The sequence below is a fragment of the Malania oleifera genome, chromosome 1 (genome assembly GCF_029873635.1).
Source record: "Malania oleifera isolate guangnan ecotype guangnan chromosome 1, ASM2987363v1, whole genome shotgun sequence".
NCBI lineage: Eukaryota > Viridiplantae > Streptophyta > Magnoliopsida > Santalales > Ximeniaceae > Malania > Malania oleifera.
The window spans coordinates 56,655,903-56,681,457 of record NC_080417.1 but is presented as its reverse complement, the minus strand read 5'-3'; the positions used below and the strand labels follow the sequence as shown (position 1 = coordinate 56,681,457).

The 25,555-nt window shown below is 35.1% G+C and overlaps 1 protein-coding gene across 1 annotated transcript; it reads left to right on the top strand.

The window, feature by feature from the left end:
• The first annotated feature begins 4,095 nt into the window (after positions 1–4,095).
• Positions 4,096–25,555, top strand: LOC131151726 (isocitrate dehydrogenase [NAD] regulatory subunit 1, mitochondrial). The gene is made up of 4 exons (XM_058103118.1): positions 4,096–4,823; positions 5,551–5,790; positions 7,072–7,150; positions 25,073–25,555. The coding sequence occupies exons 1-4, from the start codon at positions 4,275–4,277 to the stop codon at positions 25,345–25,347; spliced, it is 1,143 nt and encodes a 380-aa protein (XP_057959101.1). The 5' UTR covers positions 4,096–4,274; the 3' UTR covers positions 25,348–25,555.

Here is a 25,555-nt window from a genome sequence, read left to right as displayed (position 1 = left end):
ACTAACATCATAGCATCCGAAAGCGAAGGTGTCATTTAGCTACTATTAGTGCCTGGATAGGTACGAGTTTTGTAACCAGGTTGTCATGATTGTTTTTGTAGACACCCGGAGTATGTCTTTTACTTATGGGAACATATATTGTAGTGTTGTATAGACTCTGGTATGGTATGTTATATGGGTAGAATGAACATTTTCCGCTGTGTATTTGATGAGTATGGATGTGTATGTGTATGTTTTCTTTTGAGCTTCCGTATACCCCACGGGGTCGGACCCTCTTCTAGTATTGTATCATGTATGTTTAATTCATACAGAGATAGGTTAGGTTACTATTTTCACACCTGGGACCCATCTTCGGGTTCGGGGAGTGACAAGGAGAACTTGAAGAGGAGAGAGAAACATTGTTTTGCATGCAAGTTCTGCGCTGAAACCCGAGTTTAAGGCTATTTATACACATGCCCTCAGTGATGAGACACGTCACTTCGTCGATGAGGACATGAAAGGAGTTTGTCAACAAACGCTTATTCCTCTTCGACATAATTTAGATCTAAAAATAGCTCGATCTCGTGGAGGTCCTGAAAAGATAAGTTCATATTCGGGTGAGACACATCTCAGTAAGGGAAGAAACAATATATTAAAACAGCGTGTGACTAACATAAGATTTGTAAATAACATAAGTATACATTTTCATCATTTGCAAATCATTAGCATAATTTCTGAAATCATTTCCTGTTCCTATTCAAACACATGCAAGACATTGTACCTATGAGATTGCCTAAGGATAGGGGTGATTACCCATTTATACAAGTAGCACACCTCCGCTCTGATACTTTAGGTAACCCAAAGGTCACAACTGAAGCATACCAAAACACTCACCTTACTCAGTAAGCCTAGTAGTGATATAATCTCATATTCACTCACACAATTCATACAAAGGTTTACCAGCGAAGGCCCCGAGAATAAGGAAATCTATCCGCCCATACAAATAGTTTTCCTTTGCCCTAGCACGTTATGCAGCCTCATGCCACTTCTGATACTTATCAGTGCACTCGCCTTTCTCAACAAGCCCTCGAGCGAAGAGTTTACCCTACCCAAACGTAACATGTTCTACTAGCATACATACTGATAATACCATAATACATTATTCTGCCTGTCGTTATCCTATAATTATTAATTATTCATGTTCATAGCTTAACCATTTCATAGCATTTCACTTTACGTGGCTCATTCGATTTCACATTGTTCGCCTTTCATATTTCCTTAACATTCTCATTGTCTTTTAATTCCAACAACTCCCTTTTGGCTGTTATTTCTACAGCTCTCTTTTAGCTGTCATTAACATGATCTAAAACTCCCTTTTGGCTATCATGAGCATAATCCACAACACCTTTTTGGCTGTCATAAGCATAATTCACAGCACCTTTTGGCTTTCATAAACGTGATCCACAACTCCCTTTTGGCTGTCGTAAACATGATTTACATAAACAAACACATGCAACATATTCCATATAACATTTCATTTTAATGTATTTCCTACATAACATGCATCTCATACATATAACATAGTTTCATATAAGGTTCAATTTACTCATGCCACACTATTAGCAGTAAAATTCATATATATGTATTCCTCATAAAATAAGTTAACCTGCATTTAACATTCATATACTCAAAATATACCTTTCTTATTTTACATAATTATCCTAAAAATATCTTTCACTTTCATTAGTTCATTTTCACATATATGTGTCTAATAAACAGTCCTAAGCTCGGAAAACATAATATAAATGATTTGCATTTTAAACTTATACCGAAACATATACACGTATATATAACACAATTCATTTTCCATTAAATTCATAAAAATTTTGGTTTAATATATATATATTCCCCCTTACCGAATTTCTTGAACTACGCCAACAGGGACCTTGAAAAGATGTCTGCGGCGCTCACCCGAATCCTCATTCAATAATCCTAATTCAATTAAATCAACCCTAAATAAAATACTATTTTAATATTTCATAGGCCTTTAAATTCCAAATAAATAATTATACCATCAAATATAACAAATTTACTTAATTTCCCAAATCTCACTCTTTCTTTGGAGTGGGACCTAGGAAACCTAAATTGGAAATTTACTCTAGCCAAAATGACGACGATCGCGACTATTACCCCATGGTGGTGCCCAATCGTCAATTTAGCGGCAGATTTAAGGAGAAATCAAAGAAATAGGGAGAAATTACCTTATCCTAAGAATGGTGTCTATGCTACTCCCACGACAAATCCGCTCTAGTAGAAATGTCAGTGGTGGAGTTAGGAACCCAACGGTACCTTTCATTTCTCGATCGGCCAAATAACTTTCGAGAAATGAGGGGAGAGAGAGACAGAGACGGAGAGAGGCGAGAGTTACAAAAGGGGGGTTGGACTCTGTAATTTCAAATTTGAGGATGCTTTAGAAGCATCCTAATTCCTTTATATATACATCTTTACTTATAATATAATATAATATATTAATAGATTATATTATATAATATAATTAATAATAATTATTTAATTAATTTAATTTTAATTTTTGTAATTTAATTTAATTTAATTTTGATCACTACACTATCTTTTAAAGCTGCTCTTGAAAAAGAAACTCCTTTTTCATCTAAGTTAACTTTGTTTCCTCCTAGCCAATCATCAAATTACAATCATCCTTATTTTCAGAAGAATTATTTTCAAAATAATTTTGCTGTCAAAGATGCCTTATCATAAAATGATCAAGATCCAAGAAATGTTGCCAAAAAGATGATTGATTATAAGTTTCATACGATTCCTAAAGATTCGAAAAAGATTCAAATGTTTTATGAATTTATGTCGGTGGATGCCAAATCTGTTGAGATTTTTGAGCATATTGACAAGGATAATCCTACCAAAATCGCATTTTTAAAATTTAAAATCAACAAGATAATTTCGTTGTCATCTTGGTGTGATCTGATCTGTAAAAGAAGATTTTCAATCGACTTTGAACTGCAATATTTCAATTATTGAGATGCCTGGTATAAGGCGATCCTTTTTGAGAACAACAATTTCTCATTTTCCTGTTTATTTTGGTAAAGAATTTTTTGGAAAAGCTATAGTCTGGTTTCATGTCTGGTGGGGCTTGAATGTTGTGGATGCTCAGTACTATAACTACAGATGAGTATGAGTGCAACCACACTATTGTGTAAGTGTTGGTGGATGATAGTGGATTTTTCCTAAGTGCACACCTAATTCCAGACCAGGATGTGATAGGAAAATCGTACTTATAGACATGTTACAGTTTGATTTAGTCTGGTCGGTTTACCAGTTAAGTCCAGTTTTCGGACCGCACAAACCAGTCATGGGAGTAAACATGACACATATGAGTAATAATTTATCACATCTTCCAGAGGTTAAATATACTACCTCATCTAGAGAATAAACATCTCACCTATTCGTGAGGTCGATTTTAACATTTATTTGGGTGGTTTAAAATATACCCTCTTTAGTAGGTAAATATTTACCATCTATTATGAATACTAGATATATAGCCTCTTTAGGAGGTCTATCTTTTCGAGAGATTAAATATATAACCTCTTGAGGAGATCTATCTTACCATCTGTTCTGAAGATTGATACTCTTTAACTTTAAAAGACATATTCTCTTTTGGAGAATATTATGCTCTTGTGGAGTAAAACTTAAAAGATATAAATTAAATAAGATTTAAAGATATATTTCAGATAGTTATAGTTTCGGGCTGATGACATGCTATAAAAGATGTAGGAAAATAAATAAAGATGAGATAAAAATTTTATGTGATTTGGTTATGCCTACTCCAGCGGATGAGATAAAAAACTTCACTATTTCTAGAGAAATTATAAAATGATTTGGAACCGACCTTGTATAAAATATCTTTATTCTTTCTATCTCTCATCTGCTTTCATCCTTTGTATATGTCTACTTACTTCAAGTATGAAATGTATGTGTCAAAATGAGAGGAAGAGAATGTCTTTGGATAGTAAAGAATTTATGATGGTAAAATAATGAAGGGTGACAACCATTAAAATTTTATGATTTCATAACACGGTTTATTTATTTATTTAATTCGACCCAAAAAGAGTTGAGAATCACTAATGTTATTTTTTCCTCCTTTGAAAATTTGATTTTCGAAGACTTTCTCCCTCGGCGTCTCCTCGCCGCTCGGGTTGCTCGATTTCTTTCAACAGGGAGATTATCATTTTCAAGCTCTTCAATTTGACCTTAACGAGATCGTCATGGCTCGACGAACGGTACCGATCCTAAAACATATTCTTCAAAGATCATCATCACCTTCATTGGACAACGCGGTTCTTCTAGGGTTAGGATCGAGATGCGATCCGAAAAGATTCGTGACGTACATGCCCCGTCCCGGCGACGGCGCTCCCCGTGCCGTCACGCTTATTCCTGGCGACGGCATCGGCCCTCTAGTCACCGGCGCCGTCGAGCAGGTGATGGAGGCGATGCACGCGCCAGTCTACTTCGAGAGGTACGAAGTGCACGGAGACATGAAACGAGTCCCTCAGGAAGTGATGGATTCGATCAGGAAGAACAAGGTGTGCTTGAAGGGTGGTCTTGCGACTCCCGTCGGCGGAGGCGTGAGCTCGCTGAATGTTCAGCTGAGGAAAGAGCTCGATCTCTATGCTTCGCTGGTAAACTGTTTCAATCTTCCGGGGTTGCCAACGAGGCACGAGAATGTGGATATTGTTGTGATTAGGGAGAACACGGAAGGGGAGTACTCGGGGCTGGAGCACGAGGTTGTTCCCGGCGTTGTTGAGAGCCTTAAGGTATGTGATCGATTCATTGGATGAGGTTTTAATGCGATGGATGTACCTGTAACTTCGACATGTTTTTGGCATGTTTATGTTTGAATGTTGTTGAAACTATGGAGCTGTGTTTTTCTATGGGGAGCGACTTGAACGGTTCGCAGTGATAATATTATTATTCAATTTATGAATTTCTGCTTTTAAGATCCGGCTAAGCTGTCCTTAGTTTGCACTGCTCAAGTTCCCTTTTTTATCAAAGGATTTTCGCTCTGTTGATTGAATTTTTATTAGTCCCCAAAATTTGGAAATGATGTTATTCTCTGTAACTCTGGAATGAAATATTGATTGCCTTCTTTTCAAACAATAAAATGTTACCGTGCTAACATTTCTTTGCTCATGGTTTATTGTGAAGTGAATAGACGTTTTTAGAAACAGGGGAACCACCTTACATATTTACCTCTGAAATTTTTTATTGACAAACTGTTTTGGATGTAAATAATTGAAAATTAAGCTGTCATGCTTTGCTTTGTGTTGATGCACATAATTGTCAGCTCTCTGACAGTGTATGAATATCATCTAATGGTTGAGGCTCCAAGACAGTCCTTCTTAACGAGATTAGTTCTTCCATGTGTGTTTTATTTTATTAGACGTTTTGGGGAGTATTTTATAAATTAGTTTAGGGGGCTGCATATTTTCAGTTTGGGGGAGGGGGCGAATCTGTATGCCTCTCATTGCATTCTTTTGCCAGATAATGACAAAGTTCTGTTCAGAGCGTATTGCAAAATATGCTTTCGAGTATGCTTACCTAAACAATAGGAAGACAGTGACAGCTGTGCACAAAGCGAACATCATGAAGCTTGCAGATGGTCTATTCTTAGAATCTTGTCGAGAGGTTGCAACAAAATATCCCGGAATCAAGTACAACGAAGTTATTGTGGATAATTGCTGTATGCAACTTGTTTCAAAGCCTGAGCAATTTGATGTCATGGTATGTATCTCTATATCATGGCTTAGTTGTTATCAAGCCTTTTTTAAAAGTCAGTACTTTAGTTTTTATCAAGCTTGCCTGGTACTTTATTTATAAATTATTTTTAATAAACTTGAATATTTAAACAGTAGAAGAGGCAATGGTTAAGATTTTGGAGGATTGATGGAAGAAGAGGACAAGGGGGGAAATTCATGTTGTAATTTTTTTTATCATTTAATGGACACCATAATTTGTCAATAGTCACTTCTTGCTTACTCAAAGTGATGTTATTTAAATGAACAACTTAATGTTTGCGTCACTCACATTTGTTTATTTATTCTTTTGCTGCATACTCCCTTGTTTTTCCTCAATGATATTTTATTTGTATGCATTTTCAGTTTTACCAGTTGTACATACCACATACTTTGTGACAATGTCGGTCTTTGTGTCCTTGCTATACAGACATGCATCTATGTGCTGTTGGCTTTCGTTGAAGATTTACAAATTTCATACAAAATTTTATTCTGTTAATTGTTTTGAGACAAATTTTTTTTATTATTTTTGTTTTCTAAATTTGGATGGCTAATGGTAAAAACATCAGGAAAATATACAAAGGAACCCAATGCGAAGTAGTGATGTTGAAAAAGAGAAACTGAAAAAATTATATTATGCAAATATGAAATAATGCTGTTCTGCTGCTGAATTCTGCGCACATGGCAACTCTCTTCACTAGAAAGTTTTTGTCTCTTTTAATGGATCAAGAACCTAGAGGGAGAGACATGTGTCATGGCAATTAGATAACTTGTTTCAATTAATGGCGACTGAGGAAACTGCTGAAGTTCTTGGGCTTATAATTGATGAACACTTGGTTCTCTGTGGCAGAGTTAATAAAATACTAGGAAATCATTCCATCATCAGAGAAAATTTTGGCACTATAGGTTTCGCCATCCATCTCTCTCTCTCTCTCTCTCTTGTGGTCATGTTATTTTTTTTTTTTTCCTTTTCTGGAAATATTCTTGAGTGGGATTCTGAGGTGATTAAACATTGTTTTAGAATCAATTTTATCACCATAATTGTTGGCAAAATTTCCTTTTGAAGTGGTTACTCATGGAATGCTATTTTTTTAAATGAGAACATTGGAAGAGAATCCTGAAATCTTGTCATTTATAATGTGGCACATCATCAGTGTGTATAAGTGTCCTTTTGTGCAGCATGGATTTAAGAGAAAGCAGTGTGAACTTTGGTGTTTTGAAAAGTATGATGTGAAAATAAGGCTGATGCAGGGTGTAATACATTTTGCAGGTGACACCTAATCTTTATGGCAATCTAGTTGCAAACACAGCTGCTGGTATTGCTGGTGGTACAGGAGTGATGCCTGGAGGTACGTAGTCAACATATTTGTAGTTTGGACTTTTTCTTATTGCATGTTTTTTTTTATAAATATTTTAAAATATTATTCATTCGTCTTTCTCCGTAATATGATCCCTGATTCTTGATTCCTTCCCTTCACCTAAGTTACCGTACATGAATCGTTTCCTTGTTTACAAACACTGAAATTCTGCCACTGCCATGGAAATGGTGGCTGTAACCTTGAGAACACTAATTGTCGATGGCTTTTATTGGGTATGCCCAGCAACTTTACCCCTTGTCACATATTCATGGAAACACCATCTAGGTGTTGGGGCCTTTCTTCATCTACAATCTTAGTGTCCCCAATCTTGACTGCTACCCCAGTGCCATCTGCACAACCCTTTGCCATTTCAAGAAATTTCTTCCAACCCAATACCTCCTTGTTATATGGGAGGCATATCATTTGAATTGCTCCTGTTTGTGGGATCATCTCCAAAGTAGGTGTGTGTTCAAATCGAGTCAAGCCGAGTCAATATGGCGGAATACTCACACTCAAATTTACTAAAAAGGTTAAGCTCAAAACTTGATTTGAACTTGATTGATCACAGCATTGTTGATCTTGAGCTTGACTCAGTTGTAGGTTCCTAAGCCTCGGGCTTAGCTCAATTGAGCTTGATCTGATCTGATCATTAATTAACATAAAAATATATAAAAATAAAGCAATGTATATATTATATAAAATATATATTATAAATGACATATTAGATGACTTATATGATAAAAAATAGTAAAATTACAAAATCGCGATTAGTCTTGCAAGTCATATTACAAAACTCGAACTCAAGTCATTAAACTACTCGAATAACATGATCTTGATTGTAACTCGAGTAGAATAAAGCTAAGTTATGGAGCGAATCGAGCTCGAGTAGCTTGCTAGTAGGCTCGACTCACTTACACTCTTACTCTAAAAGAGGAGATGAGTCAAATGCCTGGCCATTTGCTCTCAGACGGAGCATATTTATATGGTTGGGTGAATGAACATTTTTTTTCTCCTGATAACAAAGTAGTATATTAAAAGAGAAAGAATGTACATCAGAAAAAGAGAAGAAAAAGAACAAAGAAAAGATTGGGAGGATAAGAAATCCTATCTTTACATCAATAGAAACTAGTTACAAAGAATGCAACCTAAACTGAGAACCAATTCAATGTAGCAGAGCCAACCAATCCCGCTGTAGGTCTTCCAGAGAAACATGACAAAAAAAGAAAACATATGCTGAAAACAAAACCACAGCAATGCAAGATATACTACTTACTCCATAGCAAATTGTGGTGCTTGAACATTTTCACCCAAGTATTTGCTGGTTTGATAAATAGAAATGAGCTCAACTCCATCATTATCCACTTTCTTTCTTCAATTGATAAAGTAATAAGATAACATCTTTGTTTATCTCAGTGATGTTGAAAACTCTATCTTTGTTCCGAAATACAAATTGCTTTTTATTAATAGAAATGCTAGTCTCCACCTTGAGCCCTTGAGATAGTATAACATGAAACCTTGAACCAGTTTTGAAACTCAGATTGGAGGGGTTGTCCAACTGTGTCGTATTGGAATCAGTTAACTGTTAATCTACTGGTTCGAGTAAAGCCATAAACTGGAAATATCATGAATCAGTGCCAACCTGCGTGAAGTCTAAATTGTTTGGAACTACTTATGCAAAGTGCTTTTATAAAAAAATGCTGAATTTAATAAGTGCTGAAAGTCGTGTGTGTGGTTGTATTAAAAATAGTGCTGATTATAAGTGCTGATAAAATAAGTGTCATTTGGATACTAAATTTTATTTGAGTGTTGCATGAATTTAAAAGACTGAATTTGAAAATAATAATATTATTGAATTATTTTTCAATATATAACTAATAGAATAATATATAAAAATAATTCATAATTATTAAATTATGTTAATAGTTAGTAAAATAATAAAATATTTTAATTAATATTTCCCTAATTAATGTTTTAAATTAACATTGTTAATATTTTGATTAACAATGTAATTAATTTTATGTTAATTGATATTTTGAATTACAATTTTAATATTCTCCATTAAAAAAATAATTATTATCTTTTACTCATTATTTCTAACATTTTAATTAAAAATTAACTAACATTTTAACTAAAAAATAATTACTAACATTTATAATTGACATTTTAATGAAAAATTTTCAATTAATTTTTTAATTCCAGAAATAAACAAATCTGGTAGCAACCAAGTTATAGGAATTGGCCGAGGGGTACATGTGAGTCATGTGATGGAGGAGTGGCGGTTGCATGATTGGAGGCAACGATTGTACAATTGGAGGCAGAGGGGTGCTGAGTAGCAGTGGTAATGCACAGTTGTTGCGTTGACCTTCAATATGTTAGGGTTTACTTTCACAAATCTATGAAGGGAAGCTTTTCAGTGTGTACAAAGGGGGAGGAGACATCCCATGCTTCAATAGCTCCAAAGTAAATGGCAATATATGAACTTTGTGAGGCTAGCAAGCACAACCACTGGTGGCTGGAGGAGCTCTGCACTGCTTTGCTGGAAGCCTCTCAAGAGAGGTAGTTGTAGGCTAGAAATGGGGGGTTGAAAGACTAGGGTGAGAGGGAGGAAAGGGGAGAGAGACATAAGAGGATCAAATTACATTACAGCCAGCAAATCGTCATAATCATGAAATTGCTACCACCTCTCCTCCTCTACAGTGACAACTTATAAGTGGGCAAAAGGCAATCTTGAGTAGCTTCTTAAATTTCACTTAAAAACCACATAAAAGGTGGTTGTATAGTACCTTTTTTTCAAATAAGCACTTATTGCCATATCAGCTGAACACCACGTTTTCAGAAAAGTACTTATTTAAGTGAAAAGTGATATAAGTGCTTATTTTTTAAGTGCTCCCAAAGGGGCTAAACGGGTCAATCCTGGTGAACCAGCCGAGTTGATCTGGCCTTATATAACTCAAAATATAAAAGCCGAGTCTCGAGTAACTCCCATAAAATATGAGTAGAATTTGAAGCGAAGGAGATTTGAACCCATGACCGGATGGGGGAAGAGTATGAAGCTTGTCACTGCTTATGTATGCATTAGGTGACCAACTTTATATAAATATTAGAAACTTACTGCATGAATCTAGATAAACACACATACATTCCAATTACCACCCTTACTTTCTCTTTCTTTTCTTTTCCTAGTTAAAAAAACAAAATACTATGATGGCTCTGTCGCTTTCTATATTTCCTCTCTTTCATATTCATGTGATTCGACAATCCGCAAGTTTTTTTATTTATTTTTTATTCAATCAAATAAAATAAGGAAAAAATAATCTTCTTTATTTATTTTCATATATTTTATGAATTCTATTGGACTTATTTAAAATATTTTGTGCCTTATCCTATGTTTGGGACTTTAGATTTGGATTTGTGTAGATTTGGATGAATTGTAATACAAAATTGTACTAAATTTCATCCAAATCCATAAAAAAGAAATGATCCATACTCCCAGACACAGCAACAAGTAATTTTTAATTGAATCAAATAATCTGTTATTATTAGTTTATATCTGTTTGATTTCTAATAATAATTGTTATTTTTATGATCATCGCGAACATTAAATCCTATGGATACATACATACGTATGTGTGTGGGTGTGTGTGTGTTATCCTAATGTCACTGGTTCAACCACTGGGATGACCTACTAGTCCGACTGACCCAATGGCTCTGTGGGTTGGCCATTGGTCCAGTTTTTAATACCATGCCCTGAATTGTGGAAATAAGTGGTGAAATCAAGAGCCATGTAGTGCTGTTTCCTTTCACCACTTCAAATCCAAGTGGATCATGAGTTTGTAGTATGATCAATTGATTTGTTTTAAACATAAAGGAAATTTGTAACCATGAGCAACTTGGTTAGATCAAGCTGACTCTATTAAAATTAATCAATACTAAACTTTTGAGCATGGTTTGAATACCTGGATCGGACCGGCTGGTTTGGCCCAGTTCAACTGGAAGTGGTCACTAGGTCGGTTTGATCAGCTCATCAGAATCGAGAATGAGCTGAATTAGGATTGACCCAATCAATTTGACCGAACCGGCTAGAACCAGTCTGAACTGGGGTTGAAGGTTGGTCAACCCGGTCCTTTAATTTGAAAAGGGAAAAAATATATAGAGAAGTATAAGGGGCTTGACTTGAACCCAAGATGTATAGGAAAGAGAGCACTCAGAGCATGTCTTACCACTGCACTAATTTGTTGGCTGCATTAAATGACAGAGTGTATTTTATGTATTGTGTTAAAGTTACTTTTCTCAAGCTAACAAATTCTATTTTCTTCCATTAAAGCAAAAAATAAATAAAATAATAAAATAGCTACACACTAGGATTACAAATACACCAACTTTAGCTAATATTTTTTGGATAAAAATAAAATAATAAATTATAAATAATATTTTTTGAAAACAAGAAAAATAATTCAAAATTTTAATTAAGATGACCATTAGTCATTATTTTTTGACTTTCAATGAACTATGTGTGAGATTACAATTTATATCTTTATAATATTTATGTATGTAAATGGTGTAATATTATTTTTGCAAGAAAATATTATTGCATATAATATTAGGCACTTATATATATTACATATTATATCATATTGATATCACTGGTTCAACCACCGGTCGATTACCGGTCCAGGTATTAAAACCATGCTTTTGAATGCTTGATGAAATGTTTTAAGCTAGTCTTCTATGCATTTAACTTAGACTTGTAGTTACACATTTGAAATTTCTTAATTTTACATGTTCTGTTTTTTAGGCTTCTGCATGGTTTTTTTTCTTGTTTTTCGTTTTTTTTATTGTGGCTTTGAAAATAGTAATAAATCTACTACACCATGAGTACTAGTCTGGCCACTCTCAGGTAGGGGGAGACTAGCAGCTTGGTGGTCTTTGTTATACTATGTTGGTCATATTGGCATTCTGGCACTGGAAGTGGCTAAATATATAACCCTCATGGGGCATTTGGCGTGGGTTATCCTAAATGGCTCTAGGAGTCATTTTCTTGGGTATATCTAGGAATAAAGTTTCTATCTCATGGGAATATATTTTGTTTGGCTAGGATTTTTGGGAATGTAAGATTATTATATTGTATGACATGAAATGAGTATTTAGTGTTATTTCAGTATAATTACCATAAATTCCTAACCTACAATTATGATAATATTAAGCACATTCTTATAATTAGGGAAGAGCATTCTGTCAGTTCGGTTAAAAAATTTTGGTTAAAAAATCTCATTAACCGAACCGAACCGAAATTCCTTATTAACCAAACTCAAAACTGAACGAACCGAATTTTAGTTAAATTGGTTAACCAATTTTAACAGATTTAATATTTTAATATATATAAAATATAAATAATATATAAAAAATATTTTAATATATAATATATATAATTATTTATTATTAATTTATAATTTTTGGTTAATTCGGTTAACTGAATTAACTGAACCGAAAATCAAAAATCAAAATTCAACGAAAATGAAAACCGATCAGAACCGAATAAATTTTTAACCGAACCAGACTGACCGAATTTACTCAATTAATTCGGTTTTAATTGAATTATGCTCATCCTTACTTGTAATGTGCGTACATATGTAATAATTATAACAATATTTAATAATATCTCTTATTGACAAATAATAGTAAATTCTAATAATATTTTTTTAATGATGACGATGATGATGATGATGATGATTAATAATTATTGCTATTAATGATTATGATGTAATAATAGTAATAGTAATAATTATAATTAATAATAATAATAGCGAACAAGGAGTAATTTGGCAGTTAATGGTAAGAATACTTTTGCCCCATTCCAAAAAGAATCAAATATTTCTTTAGGCAGTGGAGTTCTTGAATACCCATGATTTGGGGGGCCATCATTGCATTCCTAAAGAACTCAAGAAGCCTATTACTCAAGATTTTCGGGTTCTCAATGAGGGCATCCAACATTTGAGAAACCACATTCTCAGGAATCATGGAGGATAGATAGACTTAAATGCCCCTTTAGAAATGAAGCATTGGAAATGTCATTGGAAAAACTTATTACTTGTTGACATAGTCGTCTTTGGTAATATATGTGCCTCATGCATCATAGAGCTCTACATCCCAAATTGAAATTTATGATTGTTTCTTTTGGAATTTCAAACTGAAGAGACTCAATTTGCATTGGAAGTTTTGAACATCTTTAATATGGTTGGTTTGATTCCAAGTCATCTGAAGAATTAGGCTTTGTAATGCTGAAATTATATGAGATGCATGAACTCTGATTCACATACCTGTTTTTTTTTTAATATATTATTTTATCTCCAACAATTCAAACTAAATCACAATATGCATGCAGTGATGTTATGTTTCACCTCAGAGTTGAGTTTCATTTGTCTGCCCATTATTGATTCAAACAGAGAAAATGACAATTTATTGAGAAATTTGAGTAGTGTATTTTGAGATTTTGATTAAAATGAATGACCTAACTTGAAGATAGGTCTCTCCCTCTATTCATAATACAAATTAAATACATTCTAATGATAATAATACCCTTACTAAGTCTTGCTAGTTAACATACTAACACACTTAATAATACAAAAAGACATAAATAACCTCTAACACTCCCCCTTAAGTTGGGGTGTAAATGTCATATGCTCCTAGCTTGTCACAAATAAATTTAACACGAGCACCCTTCAAAGCTTTGGTAAACAAATTAGCAAGTTTTATATCAGACTTCACATAAACGGTAGTAATGGTCTTCTGCACAAGTTTCTCTTGAACAAAGTGGCAATCAACTTCAATATGCTTCGTTCGCTTATAAGGACTGGGTTGAAGGCAATATGAAGAGCAGGTTGATTATCACACATCTTCTTCATAGGTTGAGAATGCGAAAATCCCTGTTCTTCCAACATGTTCTTCAACTAGACAAGCTCACAATAGTTCTATATTCTGATTCAGCACTTGACCTGACTGCCGCAGTTTGTTTCTTACTCTTTCAAACCAAATTACCACCATCAAAGCTAGGATGGAAGATACAGTGGAGTCTAAGGAGGTGGTTTGGAGGTCCATTTGTTTTTGGATTAGGTGTATTTTGGTAGAGCACTCTGTTTTGCAATCCGGGTCCGGGGGGTTTGATTTATTTGATTTACCATGAATAGTTCCGCATAGTCGTAGAAGATAGTGTACGGTTGTTTGAGAGAAACCATCAATAGGTTTTGTGAAGTTGAATGTTGATGGAAATTGTAGAGGTAATCCGGGTCTGTTTGGGGGTGGAGGCACTATTTAGGATTCTTTTGGCAATCTCAGAGGTGCCTTTTCTTCTTATTTTGGTCAAGGTACGAATAATGAAGTTGAGATATGCGTGCTTTGCACATGGGGGTGTTGTTATGTAAGGATATGAGTTTTTATAATATTGTTATTGAATGTGACTCTAAACTGATTGTTGATTGGATCAATAACGATAATTGCACGATGTGGTATTTATGGGATTTTTGGGAGGAGATTGTTTCGGAGCTTCAAGTTCTTCAGTTCTCTATTCGACATATTTATAGAGAGGCTAATCAGGTGGCTGATTACCTTGCTCGTCAAGGCGAAGAAGGTATGATATATCGATTTGAGGAGGGGGATGAGCTTCTGAGGAAGCTTAGAGGCATATTAAGACTTAATAGCCTTGGTGTCCCTAGTATTAGAGGTTAATGTTCTGTCTTTCGTTTTTTCTTTTGATTAGGCTTGTGTAATTTATTTGGCTGTTTCTTTTGTCTTGTTCTGCTTTGGGCCGTTTGGTTAGGCTTGTTTAGTTTTGGTTTTTTTGCTTTTTGTTTATGTTTGTGGTTGTTTTTGGGAGGGTTTTATTGGTTATTTGTAATCTCCTAGAGGTTGTGCTTGTAACCATAGTTTTCCTCCGCCATAAGTGAGGGTTCATTAATTACCACCATCAAAGATACAACACTCGGTTGTGGATCTTCGGTCGGAAGGGAATCCAGCCCAATCTGCATCTGTATATTTGTGGATATAAATGGGACCCTGATCATGATATAATAGACCTCTCCTAGGTGCACTTTTAAGATATCTTAAGATGTGAATTATTGCGTCCCAATGACTTATCCTTGGAGAATCTAGAAATTGACTTACAACACTTGTTGTAAAAGATATATCTTGTCAAATGATTGTGAGATAATTCAACTTTCCGACAAGTCTCCCTATTGTCTAGGTTTAGGTAGCAAATCACCCATATTTGAGACTAACTTGTTGTTAGGATCCATGGGTGCATCAACCGGTTTAGATCCCAACAATCTAGTTTCATTCCACAGATCAAGAACATACTTCCTCTATAACAAAACGGTTCTCATATGAGATCTAGATACTTTTATACTCAAGAAGTATTTCAACGATCCTAAATCTTTGGTTTGAAATTAGTCTAGAGAAAAAAGTTTGAGACTTTGAATACCTTTATCATCATCACTTGTAATAATAATATCATTCACATAAACAATAAGAAGGATCCTACTTGATGAAGTATGACTATAAAGCACATAATGATCCACTGCACACCGTCGAAGACCAAATTCAAGTACTACAACACTGAAATGACCAAATCATGCTCTGGGAGATTGTTTAAACTAATATAGTGCCTTCTTGAGCCAACTCACTAAGATTGACTCTCCCTAAGCAACAAAATCAGGTGGTTGCTCCATATAGACCTCCTCCTAAAGGTCACTATGCAAGAAGACATTCTTCACATCTAACTAATGTAAAGGCTAGTGACAAGTAGTAGTTAAGGATATGAGCATATATACTGATGTAATTTTGGCAACCGAAGAAAAAGTATCAAAATAATCTAGACCATACCCCTAAGTATACCCCTTAGCAATAAGACGAGCCTTTTGATGAGCCACAGACCCATCAGAGTTGACTTTCGCATTGTAAACCCAGTGACAACCAATCACAGACTTGTTAGGAGGAAGAGGTACCAAGTCCCAAATGCCATTGTCATGTAAAACATTCATCTCTTCAACCATAGCATTCCTCCATCCAGAGTGGGCTAAGGCTTCCTAAACAAATTTAGGAAAGGTAGTAGATGATAAAGTAACAAAACAATAATAGGAGAGTAATAAGAAGTCATAGCAAACATAGTTGGAAATGGAATGTTGAGTACATGTGTGTTTACCTTTCCAAAAAGCAATGGGAGGATCAATATCATGGGAAATATGATCATCAGATGATGAAACCAAAGGTGTGGTAGTAGAAGCTAGAGAAGACTCTCTTCATTGGAGCTGCCGTCTTGATATACTTGAAAATTAGGATGATCAAGATGATGAGAAGGACTTGAACTACATAGAGACCTAGATGGTTGGTTGGGCAAGGATAGCAAAGTAGAATTTGAAAGATTAGGTAGAGGAAGATTCTCATTGAGTTCAGAAGCACTTTGGGATTGGGTATAGTATGGTGTAGACTCGAAGAAAGTAACATCGGCAGAAACAAAGAAGTGATGCAGCGGAGGACTATAACAACGATATCCCTTTTGAGTATATGAGTAGTTTTAGAAAGACACATTTTGTAGCATGAGGATCCAACTTATCCATTCTAGGAGTTAGTTGATGAACAAAGGACACACCCAAATATACGAGCAAGGAGAGAGAATAAAAATGAATTGGGAAAGAGAATGGAGTAGGGAATTTTACTACTGAGAATAGAGGATGACATCCAGTTAATCAGATAGCAAGCAATAAATACAACATCACTCCAAGACACTTAGGTGCATGTATTTGATAAATTAAGGTGTGAGTGATTTTAAGGATATGTTTAGTTTTCCTCTTTGCAACCCCATTTTGTTGAGTGTGGGCACATGATGATTGATGGACAATATCAAACTGAGTCATATAAGTGGTGAATTATGCACTGAAATATGCTTTAGCATTATCACTTCAAAGTATTTGAACTTGCAAACCAAATTGAGTCTTTATTTTAGAACAAAACGCACAAAATAGATGAAACAACTAAGAATGATCTTTTATTAAATATAGCCAAGTCATTCTTGAATAATTATCCACAAAAATTACAAAGTATCGGAAACCCAACTTGGACACAACTCTACTAGGACTCCAAACGTCAGAATGAGCTAACATAAATGGGCTTGCAGCTTGCTTATTGACTCGGTAAGTGAAAGGGTCACGATAGTGCTTTCCCAGCTGACAAGACTCACAACCAAGGCTAGGCATAGAACTCAAATCATGAAGAAGACGTTTTAACTTTTCTAGAGAAGGATGACCAAGAAGACAATGAATTTGGAGAGGTGTGGCAACAGAAGTTCAGGCGGTAGGAGATAGCGACTCAAAGTGATAAAGTCCACTAGATTCACACCCTTTGTCAATCGTCTTCCTCGTTTTCAATTCCTGAATAACCACATAATTAGGGAAGAATGCCATTGAACAATTCATAGATTTAGTAATCTTGCTAACAGACATAAGATTGAAAGGAAATTTGTAAATATACAAAACCAAAGGAAGAGAATGGAAGAAGTGGGATTTATAGTCCCAATTCCCTCAACTGTAGTGGTGGATCCATTAGCAAAAATAACATAAGGTAAATTTGCAAGATATTGAAGCATGGAGAAGAAGCTAGGTTTACTTGTGATATGATTAGTGGTAGCGAAGTCCATGACCCAAGGACTAGGACAAGTAGTGCTGGATGGCAGGCATACTATGGGATTACCTTTTTGGGCAAGAGATGCAATGGGAAGAGAAGCTTGTTGTGACGCTTGATATTGCTGGAACTTTGAATACTCTTCCTCTGACATGGATGCATCATGTTGCCCCCCACTCGGTTCCAAAGGTGTGGAATCGGTGGTGGCTGCATTGGTTGCCCCTAGAGCTGTGAAGTCGGTGGTGGCTGCATTGGCAACATGTGAAGGTCTATTGTGGAGATCCCAACATTGCTTAATAATATGATTACTCCTTCCATAATGAGCATGGTTCAAAATGGCGGTCGCGGGTAACGTCGTGTAACGATCACAGGTGTTGTGGGTCGCAGGAGACGCGGGTGTTACGTAACGGGAAGTGGGTGTAACGGTCATGAATTTTTTTCATGCATGCACAATAGATTCAATACTCAATATACACACTACACATACATGAATTTAAAAAGTGATTAATATCAAACATCAATAAATAGTTGAAAATACATGAATACAATATTACAAATTTATAACATAACACATGTCACCACCAAAAAGAATGACGTAGAGGGTCTTCATAATTTGCATTTGTATCTTGAGATTGAGATTGAAAATTATCTCCCCATCATTGTGGAAATACATAGCTGAATAAACCCAAGTTTGCGTCATTTCGTTGTTGCTCTTGAAAATGTATTGGTGGTGAAAATCCAACTGATATAGGGGGTGCATAATCTCCTCTTTGACCATATTTTGAATAATGTCCATAAGTTGGGGCTGGGGCTGGGGCTGCCTTTATTTAGTGTGTAGAAGAAGACTCACTAGATCTTGAGATTCTTGATCCACTAGGATAAAAATGTGAGTCACGAGATGCATAATGTGGATATGCTGGATGAGATCCATGTGATTGTGATGATGAATCATCTAAACCAAAGTCGCCAAAACTATGAACCACATCATATGAATCTTCAGCAGAATCACTAGGGTCACCATGAGCACTTCTTCTCTTGGGTTGTGAAGATTGGATGCCTGGAGGAATACCTAAGTCATAATTTTCAGGTATGTCATGTAGTCCATAACGATTAGAAGGATGTATATCCCTTACAAATAATGTCCCTGTGTGATATATTCATAATTATATTCTACACCGTTGCCTCCACCACCACTACTACCACCCCCCCAACCCGAGCTCCAGCACCACTATTACCATCATCATCCCTTGGTGGGCTCAAATCAAGATTGTCATCACTTTGTGTACGTTTAGGGCTTGAACTTGAATCATCATGCGCGTTTATCGGTGGTTGATCACCTCCTTCTGTAGTACCACCAACTTCTTCATTTAATTAATTTGAATTGTCCTGACCGTCAAGTAGTGGTGTCTCTCTCTCCTCTAACTATTGACTTAAAGGATTATTTTCTTTGAAAATGTAGTCCAAATTGATAGGATTGAAACCTTCTTCAATTTCTCGTTGGCTTCTTCTCATTGTACGTCTTAACTTTAACTTCATGTTGTAATGTATGAAAACAAGTTTTTGTAATCTCATGTACTTTAATTTATTTCTTGTTTTCATATGGATGAGGCTAAAGGTGTTCCAATTATGCTCATAGTTCGAAGCTGATATGGTCTGACCAAGAACTCTGATTGCTATTCTTTGGAGCTCAGGAGCACACAAGCTATAATGAATCCACCATTCTGCTGTATGAATAATTAAAAAGAGTTTTATGTTTGTATAGCGTATATTTCAAAAGTCAAATTTGAACATAAAAAGAGAAAATAGAGCCATTCATCCATTATTTAACTATATAGCCTATATTTACTAGGATTTGTTTGTTTCATTGCCCTTTGAGCCAACGGGGTTCCAAAAGTCTCCTGCCTATCTCGATATAGCAACAACTAAAAAAGGATGATTGTGAAATATAATTAATTAATTAGATGTATTAATAATTATTCTTGAAAGTATTACAGAATACTAGAACAATTTATTATTCAATTTAATGGAACCAATACTTATTTGATTAATAGCCTGAATTTGAGTATCTATATCGGGTACCAACTTGATTAATCACTTTTTTAACCCCATCCATGACTTCTCTAGCAATTTAAGGAGAGGGTGGGACACCATAAAGAAATTGTGGGTTAAAAAAATATCTTACAATTAAATTTAGAAACATATTAATTAATAGTTTTGTAATGCAACTATGCATAATTTAAAAGTTAAAATAATAAGAAATTGTATTTGATTTACACTTACCAGTAGCGTGCAAATCTTGGTGCAATTGAAAACTCCACCGGTTGTCAATAATTTTCCAATAGTCTTTGTAAAATCGGCAATCTTTTTGAATGACCAATTTCGTCCTATCAATTGTCTCGTATATGAAGCTCATGGTTGGTTTTTCATCACCCTCAACCAATTTAAGAACTTTGCCTAAGATAATTTTCTTCGAATCATATGTTGTGCCTGATTTTGCCATCCTAAATCTTGAGTTTTTCCAAGCATCAGATGTAAATATTTCTCTTAATGCTTGTTTATGCCTGACACTAGTCTCCAAAGTAATGAAGTTTGTGGCAAATCGAGTAATGGGAGGGCGAAGTAACTCTATTATTTGTGAATTTCTTCATGAAATTCACTGTTCATGTGGTTGTAAATAAATGAGGTTATTGTTCTTGCATTTTCTAAAACTTTTTTCACGTTACTTTTCTTATCAATATCTTCAAGAATAAGGTCTATGCAATGAGCTGCACATGCTGTCCAATAGAGATTAGACCTCTTCTATATTAATAATTTTCCTTTTACCTTCATTGCAGCTTGATTATCAGTCACTACTTGGACAACATTTTTTTCTCAAATTTCTCCAACCACCTCATCCATTAATATGAAATGAAATTATAGATTCAATAATTATTACTATTTAATTGAAAACATACAAGTCCATAATACTATTTGCATATACAATTAAAATTAGAAAATTACTTAAAATAATATTCAGCTGTTTTGCTTGACACATTAGAGGCATCAATTGATTTATGAAATACGGTGCCTCTATCGTAATAAACTAAAAAGTTTTTAATGTGTTTTCTAGTTGGTTCTGACCAACCATCACACATAAGAGTTACACTTTTCTCCTTCTAAATTCCAGCAAAAGAAGCTATATAATTTTGTCATTTATTGATACTCTTGCTCGAAATGAATTTCAGATATCTCATAGGGTGATGGACCTTTCACTCCCTTTTCAACCTTTGCAGCAATATCAAGTATAGGCTGCATAAATGGAGAGTCAGCTACATTCGTTGGAATCTGATTATAAATTAGGAATTTTCCAACTGCTTTTCCTAATTTACTTCTTAAATCTTTCAGTAACTCAGTGTTGATTTTTGGTTGTTTTGCACTCTTGCTTCTTTCTAACATAGGATCCATTGCCTTCAGTCGAGCTTCAGGGGCATCAGGATTGATCCATTGTTGTCCACTACCTCTAGCTTCTCGACCACTATAAGATCAAGCTCCTGCTTTATTGAAACCAGTGGTAGCACTACTGCCAGCGCCACCTCCCTCTTTATAAATATTACCTCCTCCTCCAGTTGTTCTTGCTCAAAATCTTTGTCTCTCTTCCCATTGTTGTTGTGATCGTATGCTTTCTTGTCGAGCAAACCTCATACTTTCTTCTTGTAAGTCTTCTTCATTGCTCAAATTCTCAAAATCTCCTCTAATTTGGGCTTTTGCTTTTTTTTGCCTTTTTTGTTTATCTCTTTTCTTCTTAGCATATTGTTGTAGATGTTTCATCATTTATTCTCTTACTTGTGTGGTCACATTTGAACATCTAGCTATTTGACCCTTTTTATGTGCCAAGTGTTGTTTTAAGCGTGTAATACCCCCTTTAATTATCTTCCCACATAACTTATACATAATAACATGTCTATTACCGTCCATCGCAGTACCAAAATGCCATCCAATATTCTCACTAGGTAAGTTCTCATTTTCTCTATTACGTGACATATTGATAGACTTAATTTGATGATCTCTACATAAAACATAGAGAAAATACAAAGTTACAGCCTTTCTAAAAAAATGGCAGGTATAATATAATTAGTAATTTAGTAAATATTAAATAATAAGTACTAAATAGTCCTTCTAATTTTAAATACTTATTATGTAAAAATAAAATATAATATTTGATTAAAAATAATAAGTAATGTTTATTATTTTTATATTTAAATAAACAAAATTATAAAATATTAGATATTTTATTACAAAAAAATATATTTCTTTATCTTTAAAAAGATATTTTCATTATTTTTTATAACTTGATTTTATTTTCATTTATAACTATAAGAAATTAACATTGTAATTTTAAAAGTGAAAAAGACTTTTGCTCTACTTACATATACATCACAGCATTACTAATAGAGATTCATACAATACAAATTGACTATTTAACTTTTTAAGCATTTTCTTAGTATATGGATTAAAATAAAATTTTTCTACAAATTCCAGTAGTAATTAGTAAAAATCAGAATTATTAATGTATTAACTATTAGGTTAAATTTTTTTTTTATTAAGTTATCAATTTTTACTTTATTTGATAACTAAAAAAAAAAAATCATGTAAAGATTTATTTTACCTAATTTTAAATTTAAGGTTAAAATAAGTTTTAAAACATAAAAAATATTAATAAATAGGAAATATGTGATGGAACTAGATTTTCATAATTACCTTTCAAAAAATATAAGACAATTAAAAGATTTATAAATTAAGAAAATTTTATTTTACATAAATATTATTGATTTCTAATTTTTTACTCTATTGAATTACTCTTTTTTTTTTTTTTAAAATTCAATTTAGCATACATAATTTACAACAAAATATAATTTAAAAAAAAAACATAATAAAAAGTTTAAGACAAGTGCTGTGGGTGTAGAGTGTTGATTGATTTTTTAAAGCTTATCTTATACGCTAGAGATGAGCAGAGAGTCTGAGTGAGATTGAGAGAAGGGAGGGGACTCGGAGGAGCCTCGAAGGAGCGAAGCACAAAAGGTTGATGACTCCAAAGCCGAAATTGAAGGGCTGGCTGGTGGCGAGTGGCGATGACTGGCGGAGGGAGCTGCCGAAGGGCTATCGGCGACTCACTGAGGTGGCAGAGCTACTGAAAACCTGTCGCCAGTGACTCGTCAAGCTGCTGCAAGTCTGCAACTCTTGCAAGGCTTTGAAGATGAGTAGATTTGCTCACTCTTAGGCTTCGAAGAAGTGAAGTCTTATTGCTTTGGCCAACAAAATTTCAGGGTAAGTTTTTTACTTTGCAGTTTGCTCTTTGAATGTTAGACTTAGATAGTTAGATTGAATGGCAGATGGGTGGTTGGAAGAGGGGGAAAGCAGTGCTGCAGCAGAAAGCCTGCTTTAGGGATTCAATTTTCTGCAAGCTATCGGCCATGTAACGGACCGTTACGAAGTGTAACATTGGGTAATGGCCGTTACGACTGTGAATTTTTTCCAAACCGCATTATCGGCCTGTATCGATTTCGGAGTCTTCGATTTTCGTTACGTATCGGCCGTTACGCTATGTAACAGCCGTTATTTAAAACCATGATAATGAGTACACTTACGAGGAGTGCCTTCACCTTGTCCGTCTCTACCACCATGACCATTCGTACTCCCTTGATAATATTTGAGGTTGTATGGTAGAGAACTAGAATCACTTTGTGTAGCAAAGGCTGTCCTCTTTGAGCCAAATGCAAGAGCAAAAGAATGCGTGCTAAAGGAAGCACGAAGGACATGAGAATAAACATCAGAAAATGATGGCAGCTCGACACTATTAAGTATTTGTAACTGGACTGCCTCAAACTCGGTCTCAGGCCTGCTAGAACCCGAAGGACTGTCATCTGCTCCCTCTGCTTTTGCATCTTATGAAGGTCAGCAGTTATAGGTTTTGCATGAATATTCTTCATCTCTCCAAAATAATTTGCAATGCTCCTATCTCCTTGTTGTAGTTGAAAGTACTCCTAGGATAAATCATACATACGTGTAATGTTACGAGAGTAGAAGCTTGACATAATCCCAAATCGCCTTGCATGTATCTAGATTACACATCCTTGCAATCTGTGGCTCCATCAAATTCCATAAGAGGGGAACAATCAAGGCATCTCCTTGAACCCACACTTCTTTTCTCTTTTCATTAGAAGGATCAGATTGAAGCAAGTGGTTAGATTTTCCTAATCCTGCTAAATAAACCCGAACTGCTTTAGATCATTGAACATAATTCTTTTCATCCAACTTTTGAGTCGTTACCTGTGGCATTGATGTAGGGAACAGATTTTTGGGATTCATAGACTCCATCCCAACACCCATGAACTTGCAGCCACACCAATGTCAAAGAAGAAGAACAATCAAAACTAATCGGGACAATCATAAACTATGTGAAGCACCGACACAACTACGGATGAGGTGAATGACTCACATTTAGCACTGCCGCAGCCTCACAACTTGATGTACGAACACTGTCAGTGCTCCTAGAAACTCACAAAGAAGCCTTTACAAACACCAAACAGAAATTAATGGATTACTGCGAGTGCATGGTTGAAAAAGGTCGGATTTTTGAGCAAAAAACATGCTCTAACAGTTTGATAATATTGTCTAGAGAAGGAATCAGAACATGGCAGAGGGAAAAAAAAAGAAAAAAAGAAAAAGGTCGCCGGAAACTCTCTCACGCGCCAGCGTGTAGGGTCGGCACTGCCGGCAGTTGGCTGGTCTGTGGAGGCTTTTCCAGCGATGGGTTTCGTGGGGGTGGGCTTCAGAGGATTTTGTGTTTGGGTATATGGTTAGTTTTTGTGAAATAATGAGGGGTGGAGGTGGATCTGAGAAGGACAGCGATGAGAATGTGGTTTCTGGCGACAGTTGAGTATAATAGTGTTTAGGTTGGATCATGCTTTGATACCATGTTGAGATTTTATTAAAATGAATGACCTAACTTGAAGATAGGTTTCTCCCTCTATAATTCAAATTAAATACATTCTAATGACAATAATACCTTACTACTACTAACTCACTAATTAACATACTAACAATTAATAATAATAATGCTAAGACATAAATAACCTCTAACAGTGTATATTAATAAGAAAACAGTGACCCACCTTCCCCTCTTTTCTGATTGAATCTCTGTCTCTCTGAAAACATGAGAGGTCAATTCTAATTCTATAATGCTTATTAAAATTTTACTCTCTGCAGGCAATGTTGGGGCAGACCATGCTGTTTTTGAGCAAGGTGCTTCAGCAGGGAATGTGGGAAATGAGAAACTAGTGGAACAGAAGAAAGCAAACCCAGTGGCTTTGCTTCTTTCATCTGCCATGATGTTGAGACATCTTCAGTTCCCTTCATTTGCTGATCGATTGGAAACTGCTGTTGAGCAAGTGATATCAGAGGGCAAATACCGGACAAAAGATCTCGGAGGAAGCAGCACCACCCAAGAAGTGGTTGATGCTGTTATAGCAGCCTTGGACTGATTTAGAATATATAGCTCATCTAAGTTGCTGTCTAGCCCAGGATTTTTAATCTGCCCTTTTCTTTGTTTTTTATTTTTCATTTTCCATTATTGTTTGATCCTCCTCCCCACCCCCACCTCCTCTTCTATTGATGATATCTTATGTCATTTTTGAATAATACGAGGTCAAGCATGATGCCCTGATCAAAATATGAAGGATTTTGATTAAA